General features: G+C 33.3%; 1 protein-coding gene across 1 annotated transcript in view; it reads left to right on the top strand.

Annotated features, from left to right (window-relative positions):
- The window catches only part of LOC129223434 (uncharacterized), an 89,250-nt gene that overhangs the window by 54,548 nt on the left and 18,584 nt on the right, over window positions 1–16,118 (top strand). The window contains exon 2 of the mRNA XM_054858045.1: window positions 14,067–14,267. Coding sequence (XP_054714020.1) covers window positions 14,067–14,267 — 201 coding nt within the window. The remainder of the gene's footprint in view (window positions 1–14,066; window positions 14,268–16,118) is intronic.

Genomic DNA, 16,118 nt, shown 5'->3' with positions numbered 1-16,118 from the left:
GAGAATAGATAATAATAGATTCGCTAGAAAATAACATATAGGACCTTTTCAATTTTAGAAATAGTGATTTTATCATTAGCAAAGAAGTAAAACCATATTTTTCTCCTCTTTAGACAAACAGCATTCTGCACTCAACATCTAGTATCCTGCACCTAGAACTTATTTGAACTTAGACGTCTAGAAATCAAATTATGTTTTTCACAATTATGTTTCGGATAAGAGCCAAAAAAGAAGTTCTTGTAGAAACAAACCCAGTGAGAAGGGTCCTGTCGCAGCGCCTGACTGCAAAAACTTATGAATTCAAGAAATCAAAATTCAAACGAGGAGATGCTTTTTTTTCCTTTAAAAACTAAGAAAGAAATAGTTTAAAAGATCTTAAATCGGTAAATTCGGAACGCCTTTCGCAGCTAAATTATATTAAAAAACGCTTATGGGAGAGGAGCACCCTCTTTTTAACCCCAGAACCAAAAACGTAACTATTCATGGTCAATTCACAGCACGTAAGACAAACTAACCAAAATGATAAAAGAAACAACAATATTTCGTCAAGTCACCACAACACTTGACTCGCAAAAAACCTGTAATAGTAGCCGCAAGACATTTTACTACAAAGGAGTTCAAGTGTTTGTGTAGTAGCCGATATTTTTTCTCTTCTGTCATAAGAAAACAAACGTGATATATGCAGTAAAAGAGATTGTCGTCTATTAAGCCACTTTTTTCCCAAATGTTTTGCTCGTCAAGCAGGAAAGGCTAGTGTTCCACATTCAGTAGCCTCGTTTCCAACACGTTTTCTGCATATTGAGCTAGTGTTACATCCCGAAGAACATAGCACACGACCTTGACATTTCAATTTTCGTTTTCAGTTACGAAATTTGCAAAACCTGTGAACTGTTTGTAATAAAGTTCTTGACTTAGAATTGTTTTCATTGAGGTTTTTTTAAAGTTAATCAGTGTCCAATTATAGAAGGCAAATTTGCATTCTGAGATACTGATTTTCGATATCTTAGCATTTTACATCTTTATTTCACTTTCGCTCCTTTTAAAAACGTGGACTCTATTTTTATTCGATTTATAAATTGCGTTTCTAGGATTTGTTTAAAAAAAAGTCATTTTCTTTTAGAGCTAACGAAATTTGCAAAACCTGTGAACTGTTTGTAATACGGTGCTTGAATTATAATTGTTTTCATTGGACACATTCAATTTTTTAAAAAAAAAATTCAATTACATAAGGTAAATTTGCATTTAGAGATACTGATTTTCGATATCTTAGCGTTTTGCTTTTTCATTTCACTTTCGCTCGCTTTAAAAACGAGGACTTCTATTTTTATTAGATTTATAAGTTGCGTTTTTTATTTTTATTCGAAAAAAATTGTCTTTTTTCTTTTTTTTTACAAGTAACGAAATTAGGTGCACTTTTTACTACGAAACTACCCATCAATGCAAAGGCACCCATATGGAAGGGGGCAAGTTAAGCTCAAGCCTCCCTCCCCTTTGAAGTTAGAACTTCCTTGCTTTTAGTAATTTTTCTTTGCAAAAATGTAAAAACATTTCTTCTCCAGCAATTAATGAATAAATTATTAAAAATGTCAAATTTTAATAACTCTAATCTGAACTGAAATTGGTTTCTATGGGGAAAGTATCCTGCTCAATCATGGGGAAAATATCTGAAGACTCCCCTTGAAAATTTGTGTATAGGCGCCCTTGCATAAATGTCACTTTTTGAACATTTTAAACCTCCCTCTGTCCCTTTGTCACAACCTTCTTCTCCTCTCTCCTTGTATGAAGTCGCACTATCACGTAAACATTTTTCTATAAACGTATACGCCGGTTAATTGAATCAGTGGTTAATTGAATCAACCGCTTTAGTGAATCAAATATTCAAAAGCAGAATAAGATCCAGCTTTATTGAATTAGTCGTTCCTTATTGAATCAACCGCTTTATGGAATCAACTGTTCAGAAGAAATGTGATTCATACATGCGGTGACCACTGTATATACTATAGTACATATTTTTTCAAACAATGTGTGATTTCATACTTCTTGTTACCTCCTACCTCCTCCTCTCACAAACTGACTTTTTCACAACCCTTCCCCCCCCCCCTCAAAGTGTGGCATAATTTGTGAACGACCACAACTTGTATTTTCATTTCGATGTTTTGGCCAGCTTGTGCAACTATATTTAATTTATCTACTCTTGAGTTAATTTTCAAAAAAAAAAAAAAAAAAAAACTACGTACTAAAATTTTCGAATTAAAGCACTTCAGCATTTAAATCCAATGCCTGCAGTTGTATTTTATGACTTAAATTGCAAAACGTAAGACAGTAGTAAGTAACTATCATAATAATTTTCACATATTTGTCTTTCTGTACATGATGCATGAAATGACTAGGGAAACATTGATATTTTTTCTGCTGAAGATTTAAAAGTTCAATATCCTATTTTAACAACCAAATTTTAGAACAAACATGTTTTGTTCTTTGCTTGTTTAAATCTCATGCTTTTGGTTGCGCCTTTAAACTAAAAAAAAAATCAATCAAACGCCGCGCCGTAATCTTGCAGTGATTTTCCTCTTTAAAAAAAGTCCCAGAATACGTTTTGAATATACCTTAATTTTCGAAGAGGAGTTTTGTGAACAAAGCCGATCTCCTTTGCGGTAAAGTTGGGTGGAGGAGAGAGGGAACAAAAGTAGATGACAACTTTTGCAGTCACGGGGACACTCGATCATTAAAAAAATAATTTAAATCGGCATTGGAAGAAGGTTTTCTAATTGCATTTTTACTGTGAAATTATTTATGCTTTTAAAAAAAAGGCACGTATATAGTGTTAATTATAAACTCTACGTGTTTATCGTTCTCAAGTTTATTTCTGTAAGGTTTTCCCAACCTGTCCATTCATATAATTTTTAATGGCTTATTTAGTTGAATGCATTGACTGCAGGTGCATTTTTGAATATTAAAGCAAACTGTTATCGTGGAAAAGGCAACTTTGATTTTGCTTTTGAGTGAAATTTTTATTTATTCATTTATTTTTATTTGCTTTTTAATTTCTTAATTCTACCTGCTCTATTTAAAACTGGACCTTCAAGGGACTCGGACGGTTGCTGTTGATTTTTTTATACGGAATTAGTACTTACGTAAATTTCCTACAAGAACTCTCAATTAGATTTTATTTTACGAGGGACGTTCAGAAAGTAAGTTCAGTTTAAGCAGTGACCTTTATTTTAACACTATCGTGTTTCTCAACTGGTAAAATGGGATGTCTTAAACCCCAGAAAAATTCGATTATTGCAGTTCAATGTTCTGTAATGTTTAATTACACGGTTTTATGACTATTTGTCACTTGCGATATTGATTCAGTTATATTATTTATAAGTACAAAATACACAAATCGTTCGAAATGTTTCTACTTTAACTCGCTAAACTTTGTGAAGTGCACAAGAAATATTAGGGTTACACACGTTTTACACTGCCACTTATGTCAAATGAAATAAAATAATTAAAAATTATAACTATCCTGTCCAGTAATGGGTTAATTCGGTCAAAAAGCCTTTCATTCCATGTCTCGCGACTTCTACGGAAAACGTGGGAGCAGCAAAAATTGCTCTCCCCGTGATTTCCACGTATTTTGAAAACCTTATTTCCGTTTTTTTATCATTTAAATGTCGTTAATGCATTTTCTGAAGTAATTATATTAACCACGTGTCAATTTTGCAAGCCCCATAGCTTATTCTTATGAAAGAGTTTTGCCTATTGAGAAGAGATAAATAGAGGGAGTGAAGACTTTCATTCGTGAAGGAAAGACCCCAAGTCACGTGATAGATTTTAAAGAAAAGCATTGGCAGAAATCGGGTTTCTTTCAATAGTTTTACGCAAAACGTGTTAACCATTCGTCGTTGAGTCAACTGGAGGTCTTTGCCCAAGCTTTTGCTTAGCCAATAATTGGACTTGCTCGCTCCATTTACATAATCCTGCTCTATGGTTTACCGTAAGTGTGTTATTTGTTGTTCATAAAAATGGGAAAAAATAGTAAAGAAGTTCGATTTTATTGCCAATAATACGAAATTAAAAGTTTCCCAAGAACCTTGTATGAAATTTATCATAGAAAACATTGTTGTTAAGGGAATTCGAGAAAATTGAGTATATACCTGTATATTTAAATATCGCTTCTTTTCGCGTAAAAACATATAAATATTTTGAAGCGTCTTTACATAAAAAAATCAGCAGTTAGAAGTTTAACAATCAGACGTACCACAATACATGAAATGCTGTGTAAAGGTAGTTGAATAGACGAGTTGAATTTATAGCTCAAACTTAATATATAACCATATGCCACTATATTTGTATAGGTATAGTTTTTTTTTTTTTTTAAGTGCTTCCAAATAAAAAGAAACATGGGAACCATAAGTCACAATCATGTAACTGCAAAACAAAATGAAAGCTTTTTAAATGTTTTGGAGGACACAATTTTTCAATTTAAAACAGATCATTCAAATGAGGAAAACCAATGTTTAAAAGTATATTTTCGAATTCACACAAAGACGGGCAGATAAATATGTCTCATAGTCAAACTATTGTTCATGGTGTGACAATTGTACTCACGTTTTTGCTCAGTAATATAGTAATTTTCAACTTTATCATTTAGTTTTTGTATATTTAAATAAAATTTACCGCTGACTATCTCAGAGATGGGCAATGTTGTTCTTTCTACTTCCTTTTACAAAAAGGGAAGTATTGTATTCGCGAAAAAAATTTCACTCAAAAATCGGCCTTAACTTCCATTTTGCTCATCCCCGAAAGAATGTTGATTTTTCTTTTTCAACTCGACCACACGTGGATAAGTGCCTAAGAACTTAGACATTAGAAATATCAATTTTCAAGATCTCCAAGTTAATTACAACGAGTTTTCGCGTCACGTGCGTATGTATGTTGTATAACTCAAGAACAGCATGTCCTAGAAAGTTGAAATTTGGTACGTAGACTCCTAATAGGATCTAGTTGTGCACCTCTTTCTTTGGTTTCATTCGGATGTTCCAAATGGGGTCTTTTATACCTTTTACGGGGGAAATCATTGAAATTTCAATGCAAACTCAAGTGGTGTTATAATTTGGCAAACACTTGGCGATATATCGCCAAGGGGCTTTTGTTCGCCAAGTTCTGTCGCCAACTTGGTAACAAATTTGGCGGGTTTTTTTTTTTTTTTTTAATTTGGTTTTATTTTCGCCACTATTGGCGATATTTAGAGAATTAACCATTGAATCACATTAAAATTACCAATAGTGGGAAAATAACATTAAATTTGTGTAAAAGGAAGTCATGTGATGCCCACATCACCTCGTTAATTATCCGTTCGTCATAGGATCTTTCACGTTTTTGACCCGTACAGTGAACTCGTTCATTAAAACAGTTGAGGAGAAATCTCTGCGAGATATACTCGCGTACATTGAAAATGTTTCATTGATGTCGTTATATATATATTTTTTTTTTTTTTAGGAAAAGCAACTGAAACGACCTAACACTTAGAAAATATACTAATTAAAATTAAATCAAAAAATGTTTTCTTTGGGTTCAGGTGTATAATGAAGCAATTATAGTTCATTTTGCGAACTTTTTATCCGTAAGTGAATGCTAAGACATGTTATTCCGAAAGTCGTAGACTCGATTCCTGCATGAAACAGAGTTAAACAGGTTTACTTTATTTCATAAAAAAATATTGACATAACGTCGAAAATTTTGCACAATTGATCTTTTAAAAATATATAAATCTACAAAAACATTTGCCGAATACCGTCCTATAAAACATTTTGAAGGGGAGAATAATGCAAAAAATTTTGAATGTATAAAATTCAATTATATTTAAAAGTACACTAAATAAAATAAATACTAATAATAAATTAGTAAATGAAATATACAAATACCATCGTTCAAAAGAACGGCTGTTCATATTTTTAGGAGATTGTACTACACCGTGCCTTTTAAGGAGTCGGTCTTAAAGACCGTTCGTTCATGAACGACACATCCCTTATCTCAATGTATCAACTTTTTATAAAATAAAAATTAGGTTGGATAAAACAATTTGTACGTTGCGGATGTCGACATAAAACAACCTCAACATAGGCAGATTACTGCTTTATTTGCACAAATGTTTGTTAGAAAATTTATACTTTATATTAAGTTACTCGATGGTAACTTCTTTGCAAATATAGGTCATTCTTCAAAAGTAACTTTTCTGTCACACGCCTTTTACAGAGAAACTTTCAGGAATAATTCATTTAACAATGATTTTTAATTTCATTAAAAATATATCTATTTAGCCCTGCCAACATTTTTTTAATAATAATTTTTATTTTAAGTATATTTTTGTTTCACAACATGTGAATTCTCACCTCCGTGGCGGGTCACACACCTTGTGTGACTGTTTATGTTGTTTAATAACTCGTTTAATTAAACGTATATACTTATTCATTGATTATTTCTTTCACTAGTGTCTCAAATGCTAATTGTTTAAGCATATTTAATGTTTTAATATTGTGTTTTAATTAGTTTTAGTTCGACAAGAAGTTATGTCACACAATACATTCTCACTTCCGTTACCAAAACACAAAATACCATTCCTCATTAACACGTGGCGGTAATGAAAACAAATTTTATTTTCCATGATACAAGAGAGCCCCCTTGTTCATTTTCAGCCATAAAGAAGTTGTGAGATTTTTGTCTAAAAAATGGATAGATTTTGTTCAGTAAGTTACTGCCCTAGAGATAGGGCTAAGGCAGAAATATATGAAATACACCACCAGTTCAGCCAATTCCAGCCGAGGACTGCAGTTTCATGCTTATTAGCACTCATCAGCCCGGCATAGGAGTGACTGTGCTGGAGGTGGAAAACCCCTTAAGGAAGTCAAGAGTGCCAAACAAACTGGTAGCTAATACAGAATTAGCACTGACTAGACGAGTGACCGAAGCAATGGTTCGGTTCAACTCTAATATTGAAGGCAAGGCAGGTATATTCAGTAAGTTACCGCCCTATAGCCAGGGCTGAGGCAGAAATGCATGAAATACACCGCCACTCAGTCAATTCCAGCCGAGGACTGTTGAACCGAACCATTGTTTCGGTCACTCGTGTGGTCAGTGCTAATTCTGTGATGGCTACCAGTTTGTTTGGTACTATTGGCTTCTTTAAGAGGTTTTCCACCTCCAGCTTAGTTACTCCTATGCTGGGCTGATGATTGCTAATAAGCACGAAACTGCAGTCCTCGACTGGAATTGGCTGAACTGGTGGTGTATTTCATATATTTCTGCCTTAGCCCTATCTCTAGGGCGGTAACTTACTGAACAAAATCTATCCATTTTTTAGACAAAAATCTCACAACTTCTTTATGGTTGAAAATGAACAAAGGGGCTCTCTTGTATCATGGAAAATAAAATTTGTTTTCATTACCGCCACGTGTTAATGAGGAATGGTATTTTGTGTTTTGGTAACGGAAGTGAGAATGTATTGTGTGACATAACTTCTTGTCGAACTAAAACTAATTAAAACACAATATTAAAACCTCGACTGGAATTAGCTAAGCTGACGGTTTATTTCATGTAAGATAGATGTTGCTTTAAAAACATAGTATGGTTATTCTGACTTTTCACCTCCGTTACCTTGAATTTCAGGGATGTAAATCAATGTAAAAAAAGAAATGAACATGTTTTCATATGCGTAACATGTGCAGACTGTAGCAACGAAGAAAAAAAATCCTTAAAATAATACCTAGTAGGCCTATATTAATGGAAAATTCCTCACATCCGTGAACGGCCTTATCAATGTCATTATTTCTGAGGTGAAGATAAATGGAGGGGAAATACATCAATGATAGGCATTCTATCAAAATTATAAATTGCCAATATATCCTCAAATTTACTAAATACCATTTAACATAAATTTGAAATGACTAATTAAGCCGTACTTTAAGAGAGCTTAATATTATATTCCCATTAATCATTAAAATAACAGATTTTTTGCACAATTAACAAAATTACTACTTTGATATTAAATTGGCCTCGTTTTTTAAATATTAAGCTTTTTCTTTTTATTTCCGTGAACAAGGCATTTTTTATTTATTTTTTTTTTAATTTATGAGTCAAATAATTGGAACTTAGCTGGCCCATTATTTATGGTTACTTCTAGTGGGTAACACTTTCATGTAAGAATGAAAAAAAAAGGTTTTGAAATTGAAAAATATTTGCGTTCAAAAGTTACGTTTTCTGGAGAATGGCCCATATATAAAAACTGAGAGGTAAAGTTAAAAATTCTTTAATCAAAGCGCAAATATATATGTGCAAATGTCACACTCAATGAAAACCTAACAAGGTAAGGAGAAATCATAGTATGCATGATTTTTTTTTTTTTTTTTTTTTTTTTTTAAATTAACGCTAGCTTCATAAATGCATTTTGCTCTGCTAACTTTCTCGGAAACGAAGCAATGCATAATGCATGAAATAGCCGAGCAGAAACATTTCCGGCTTATAACGTTTTAAATGACCGATTGTTCGCAAGAAAGTTATTCTGAAGGTATCTTGACCGATTTCGAGTGTAATAATTCGGATTGCTTTCTTCACAAAAGCGAAAAACCTGACGTCTTCACTTTTACGTTTAAGTTGGCAACGAGTTAATTATCATTTTTTGTCGTGAAGTTTTTGACGGGATATTTTACTTGTAGCTGGAGAGATTAATGGTATGTGGATGAGTTTAGATATTGAGGCTAATGTTACAAAATACGTTTCAGAAAACAGAGTTAACTTTAAAAAAAAGGTTAACGTCCGCGCACTTTGAAGTATTTGACATGAATGTGGATGTATCTTATGAAAACTTTACTCGGATACTAAAGTAGTTCTTGAGAACACTACATTTTGTGTATGTACACACTTATTTTTCATTTGAGTCTTATATGAAATGCAGATCCTATTTTTGAAAAAAGCAATTTTACTTAACTTAATGAAAGAGTCGCAAATTTAAAAAAAATTACTACATTGCGGAAAAAAAGTTTTTATGCGCATATGCTTATTTTAGTTATTTTAAGTCATTTTTTATTTTAATGAAAATATCGAAGTATGCACACCGGTTAAATAAACTTTTCATCAAGAAAAACAGCTTGCAATTTATATCCCGAATTGTATGTACTAAAAACCCTCGAAACGTACTTTTAAATTTGCACTTAAAATACTTATGTGCTCGGGAAAATTTTGCATTTTTTTTTAACTTGCGCAACAAACTGTCAATAAAGAAATAGTGTACATTAAAGAAATAACATTAATAAAATAATGGCTTTTCTCCCCTTTTCATTTCGCTATTGAAGTGATCAACATGCATTAATACAATTATTCACACGGAAAATGGATGAACACTACTTTTGTATACTGCCATATATCACTATGTATTTTTCAAGATTTCTGTAAGACGTTTTCTGTTGTCACTTAATGCCAATTCTAAAGAAAAAAAAATATCCTAACTTCTAGATATGATATTGGTCAGTGCTTGATCCATTCAACTTTGACCGGTGTTATGAAATACAGAATGTAAGATGCCTTCTCTTACTCCGTTTAGAAGATTTTCTCTTTCAATTTAGAGTGGCATTTGTTCTTTCCAAAAATATTGTTGACTTCTTCTTTGCCTATTTTTCCGAAATAAATTTTTCATCAGTAATTAAGGTTTTTCCATGATCATAAGTCACTCTTCATAGCTGCCCTTTTACTGCTTTCGGCACACTTATGCGTGACAATATGAATAAGTATTCTAAAAAGTGATGTTAGTCTTGCTACTCAAGAACCTCAGGTGCTTAGACTCGTTGAACGTGTCGTTTTGACGCAATTTAATTGATGTGATCGCTCGTTGATCGCCTCCTCAGTAAACATTTTATTTTTAACCAGAACAACTCTAGAAAATGCAGTATTCTATCCCACGAAATGGCTTACCATCGGTCGCCTCATATTTTGTATAAATTTATGTGGTCGTTGCTTTTTGAAATCGCTGTTTGTAACCATACCTATATATTGATGCTGCTTAGGATATATCGTGTATTCGATATAATGTGGCTTGAGTGCATTTTATATGATATTAACGCACTCCAAGTAATTTTTGCTATAAAAGTGTAATAACTTATTTGAAATCAACAACAACGATTGAAAAAAAAAAAGTTTGTAATGTGCCATCAGCGAAGTTTTTAATACTTAATTTGTTTTAAATAGGGTAAAATTAAAAAACCTTACTATTTCGCTTCAAGAAATAGATCTAATCCTAATCGTCCAATTCCAAAAGTTCAAAATATCTTTAACACCCTATAACTAAACCAAATCCGAAGTCCAAAAAATCTAACTTTAAAATTCTATAACTATATAATCAAAAGGACTTTCTTTAAAAAAAATTAATTAAAGCACCAAATAAGTGACTGTTGCAATTCCGCAGTATGCAATAAGTGCTCATGTTAATTTATTAAACATTTTTAACTCTGTCTACAATAAAATACAGAACTAAATTATCTATGCTTAACCTCAAATGAATAACTATGGAAATGAAGCAGGTTGAGAGGCGCAATATGATGTTGCTTTAAGTTTTCAAACATATTCAATGCTTTCTCAAATTGCAAGTTTTTTTTTAATACATCTCCTGAATTTTTTACTCAAGTAGTCTTGTAGAAAAATGCATTGTATTCCATAAGAGTGGCCGTTATTTACCAAACTTCACTTTAGCGCTTTCATGTTGCGCAGAAAATTACTTGTCCTAGATATTTAGGATTCACCCCTTCCTCAGATGGGCTCAGCATTTGTATTTCAGCATTGACCGATATCATCAAATTAACGACGCCGAGGAGGTGGGCGAATCTCCTGATACATGTAAGGAAAAGAAACAATGAGTTACAGAAAACTCGAAATTAACTTATGTCTCTCTGTTGCATCATCCCTTTTACGAAAGGAAGTATCAGAAACTAGTAGTATCCGAAGATTATAACCAGTACATCAATCCTAAAGACAATGTAATCTTCCCGCTGGATCGTGACGGAGGAACATCACGACATTTGGCTGCATTGTCAAAGATGGATTCCTCCTTTTGTCATAGTCTGCAACCTTCCGCTGTTTGGGAAAAAGTACAAGCGGTTCAGAGGTCAGTGGATCTCACTAAAATGGAAGATGTTTGACTTCGGGTGAACTTTCTCAACAGTTGATGGAAAGTGTGGTACTAGGAAATGAGCTTGTGAAAGTGAGTGTCCAAGTTTTTTGGGTCGTTAGAAGAGAATGGTTGTATATTTAACTGTGCGGGGAGCACTTTTGTTTTGGGTAGATTGTAATTATAGTATCGAAAGTTAAAAGGCTCTTTGTAAACATTTCTGTGCAGATTTAGAGCACTTCACGTGGTGTTTACTCTCTATTTGATCACTTCCTTACCTTTTTTTTTTTTTGAGCAATCACGATTGCTAATTGTTTTCACTTGACCGTTCTTGATGTTTGGTTCCTTTTTCAGCCCCACCGTCCTCTGCAGGCGCGACTCCTTCCTGTAGTCGCTGCTCCTGGCTGGTGGCGTCCATGTCCTACACACAAGGACGCTCATACACACTCACACATCCACACACGCACCTTTGCACACACACGCCAATGTGCATACACACAGGTCTACGCACGCACACACACACAAGCCTACACCACATACACAACTGCGCACAAGTAACCGCCCAAAAGGAAGGAGAGGAGCCGTTTCTGGAAACAAACGAGTGGGGTAGTAACCAATGAGTAGGGTCCTATAGCAACTCGTGATTGCGAAAAACGTAATTTAAATTTTGAAAATTTGATTTTTTTTTAAAGTTTGTTCTCTCATTGTTATCTATACCCATGTGTTTATTTTTATGGTCAGAAATGTTTGACAAAAAAATTCCATGTGTATGGCAAATTAATAAAATTTCTGACAATAGTACGTTTTACATAAAGTATATTTTGAATTTTCTGTTCATTTATTCTAAACAATTTCAAAAACAGTTTTTTGAGAATAGACAATTTAGTGAACTCGTTCAGTATCTTCATCTACATTTGAACGTAATACTTGAATGTTACTGATTACATTTTCTTTATGTAAACATTCATGCATCGCATATGTGCGTACAGTCGGAAGAATCTACATGGACTGCAATAAATAAACTTAGCTGAAAGAGGCCAGGTTTTGCAAAATACATCCAAAACTGCATCGTAAGTGTGGATTTATAAAATTGGCTTAAGTAGTTTTAGTCGAACTACTGTAACATTTAGAAAAATTCACAATTTCATTGAGTTTATTTTTTTTTTCCATTTATCTTCAGAATTTCTCTCAATGGCTTGGAAAGATGCTTTTTTCTGGTATATCATCCCGGTTTTCCCTAAACATTTTTTTTTCCTTTATTGACAAGGTTCCCCATTTTGACGTCATTAAGGAATAAAAGGTAACGGTTAGCACACTTATGCTTATAATTATTGGTTGATGTCGAGAAATTGAGGCACAAGAAACGTTTTTTCCCCCCTAAATGTAAATTACACGTGCTTTCCTTCAAGATGGGTTTTTTGTTCTCCCAAAACTGATGCATTCATGGCAGCGCGTTTAAATTCATGCATCACTACTAAAAGTCACGGCTACAGTCATCTGGTTTCTAACGAATAACTGAAACAGTTAACCTAGTTTCTTAGAGGAAAACTGCTGTTAAAATTTTCTTTCATTTTAAGCTGAGTCAAAGACGTCTGTCAATCATTGTTTTTGTAAAGAATCGGGGAATTGTCTGGAATATCTACGTGCGCAAATTTGCATTGCATACCCTATACCCAAAATAACACAATTAAACTAGCCTTCGTATGAGCGGATTTATTTTTGCTTCTTTCAATAGCTATAAGATCAGATGTTTCTAGACTTTTTTCTCCCGTAAACAGATCACTTGTTAAATTTTTGTAAACCCCATCCACCAGGGGTCGTTCAAAACCAAGTTAGTTTGTTAAAAGGGGAAAACTGGTAACAAAGTTCCTCCGAAGCGATTTGAAGTCAGTCACGAGAAATTAAAAAATTTAGATGTCATGTGAAAATTGTAAAAGAAAACATGGATATAAAATTTTTGAGAACTTTTTGTATGAATTATTTTTTTGATCATGTAAAGTTTAACATCATGCAAAAACATTCAAAATTTTCTGCGAGTGCCGGGGGAGGAGGCACACCTTTCTTGGCAACGGCCTTGTTTATGTCTCAAATGTACAAGTTTTTACTAGTTACAAAACCAAAGAAACTACACACCATTTACAAAAGTTGGTGAAATAGATAGAAATAATATGCAAGAAGGCAATTTACCTACTAATTGTATAAGAATGATCATTATGTAAGTATATTGGTAAAAAAGTATGTTAGGTGCATTTTCGTCAAAAAATTTAGTGTTTCTGGCTTTCGGACCAGTCTCTTGGCCCCTTTAAACCCCTAGGGTGCTATTTCAACCCACAAAGGGACCCCTTTGAAGTTCAATGAATTAGGTGATCATTTATAACCGCGTCACTTCTTATCAAGTTGGAACATAAAATCAGTACATTAGGTCATCAACGTGTAACTGACAAACTAAGTCATCTTCACAAACATCAACAACGCTCCTATTATAACTAAGGTAAACTTTCACATGCAATACATTTGTACAATTTAGCATGCTTTAGCTATACGGTTAAAAAACTTGCAAAGGGTTGATTGAAGAACGTATCTAAATTTGTTACGAATTTAAAGTATTTGGATTTTCCCCAAGTATGTGTAACTTACTACAAAATATGTCATTTCTTGCCGTGGATCTCGAGCGCTCGGAAGAAAAAATTGGAGATTTAAGCTTTTTCCACTGCATATTTCCCCGACGTCATTCATACACTATACAAATTCGTTTCACGCGAATATTTTCGTTAATTTTTCCTTCACTTCTAATGTTAAAACTGCTTGAAGTCGCTGATTGATATTCAAAGTTTTTCGATTTGCTACTTAAATGAATTATTATGGAACAAAAATAACAAACCAATTGTATTTTTAATATAATTTTAATTTCTCTCTTTTACAGCTAATCTCTTTTCCGCAACCTTTGCCGAAGAACTTTTCAAATGTCCGGAACAATTTGGGTACTACAGAGACGCTAAGGATTGTGCTAAATATTATGTCTGCGTTTTCGGGGATTCTCACCACGAGAAGTGCACGGGGGGATTGCACTTCAGCTTGGAACTTCAAACTTGCGATTGGCCCAGGAATGTAAATTGCTTAAAAAGTAAGTAAAACTTGCAATTTTAAAAGAAACTCTTACTTTTAACTTGCAATTTTAAAAGAAACTCTTGCTTTTAACTTGCAATTTTAAAAGAAACTCTTGCTTTTATGCATATGAATTGACTCATATATAAAAGCGGACGCAAGTTTTCGCTTATTTACATAGGATACGCTAAAATATCACTACACCAATACAATACAATGTCCATTTTTGTAGAATAAATTTTCAGTTTCGTTTTAATTGGTGTTTTCATTGTTTGAATTCCATTAGAACAAATATCCCGTCACTACGAACAAAATTTGCAGCCTTGAAGTTCCTTTTAACGAGATTTCTGTGCTTTTCTTTCTCAGAATTTGAATGCTAAAATGACAACTTATATATTCAATTTCAGCAAGACTTGAATTTCTTGACTTAAATTCCAGCGGGAAGATTATTTAAATATCTTCTGTATATATGATCTTAAAGTTCTCACAACTAAATCAAAGATTTTAAAATATTTTTGCATTTTTCACAAAAGAAAGTAAAGGAATAATCTTCGATCTATTTCATTACGTTTTAGAAAAGAAAACTTGTAATTTAATATTCAACTATTTTTTACGCATCCGCAAAACAAATATGTTTGTAATAATTTACAACAGTTATAACTTTGCCCTTTTTCAGAAAAAATATTTCTAGCACATTATGCAATCAATACCAGAAGACAGTTAGCAGTTCATTCGAGTTTATTAACACTAGAAAGACGGAGGGGCCTGTGTGGCCCCTCGCGTGGTTTGTAGTTTAATAACTCGGATAATATCTAACGGAACTTAATGGAATTTTCTGACTTTTCATTATATGACACTATTTGAATGCGTGTTTAATCATTTAATCATTCGCCTCATAGTACTGTTAATATTGATCCTTATCCCTAGAAAGACGGGAGGGGCCACAGTGGCCCCTAAGCATTTTGACAATTAAAAAATTTATTTTTTTCCTTTCTCCTAATTGTTGTAGCATTAAAAAAAAAAGCCATTCACTCTAGTTTAACCTGTAACTTCCTCTTTATGCAGCCGATTGGGTATCCAAATGCTATAAACAGTACCGACTGCTTACCATCCAAACAGTGGCCATCGCTCTTAGAAAGGAAAACTAATTCAACCTTTTGCCCAGTATAGAGAGAAAAACTAAAAATAATTAAGTACTAAGTTTTTATTTAGTCATGAAAGAAGGTGTATCAGGCATGTGGACTCCCTCAGGAAGAATTTTTAAAAGAATTCACTCCAAAAATGGGTAGGGGCCACAATGGCTCCTTCAGTCTTTCTAGGTATACAGAAAATGTCAGTCGTTCTAGTGTTAAACTAAAATTAAACTTGCTGAGTTTCCACCTACCCTCACAAATAAAGAAAAAAAAACTCTTTATTAATGAAGTTCATACTAAAGAAGTAAATCAAAAATTTCATCCATGTATTTTGAGATTTGCACACAAAACGCAAGTTTTAGGTCTGTGGTTAGCCACTAGTTTTCGAGTGATAGATTTAAAACAAGTTTTTTTCAAGCATTTGATTACCTTTATTTCATTTAAAACCATACATTTAAATAAATGAAGTCAAGTGAACTAATATACAGGGTGAGTTCGATCGAATCTGCCATACGAAAGGGGGTGATAGAGTCCAAGCGGAGCATAGAACCACCCATTATCGTGTTCAATCCTTAACCGTAACCGAGTTTTGGTAAATTTAAGGAAAATGAGTAAAAAAACAAAATTCTGAGAAAGCGACTGATTTCTGAAATTCATGTAGGACCTACAAAGAAAATGAGTACATATTTGGAAAGAGCAGACTAAATCCTACAAAATGATACCTTTCGCATTAAGAC

Source organism: Uloborus diversus, chromosome 5 (genome assembly GCF_026930045.1).
Source record: "Uloborus diversus isolate 005 chromosome 5, Udiv.v.3.1, whole genome shotgun sequence".
NCBI lineage: Eukaryota > Metazoa > Arthropoda > Arachnida > Araneae > Uloboridae > Uloborus > Uloborus diversus.
The sequence above is the reverse complement of the archived record's forward strand: the minus strand, read 5'-3'. Positions and strand labels throughout refer to the sequence as shown.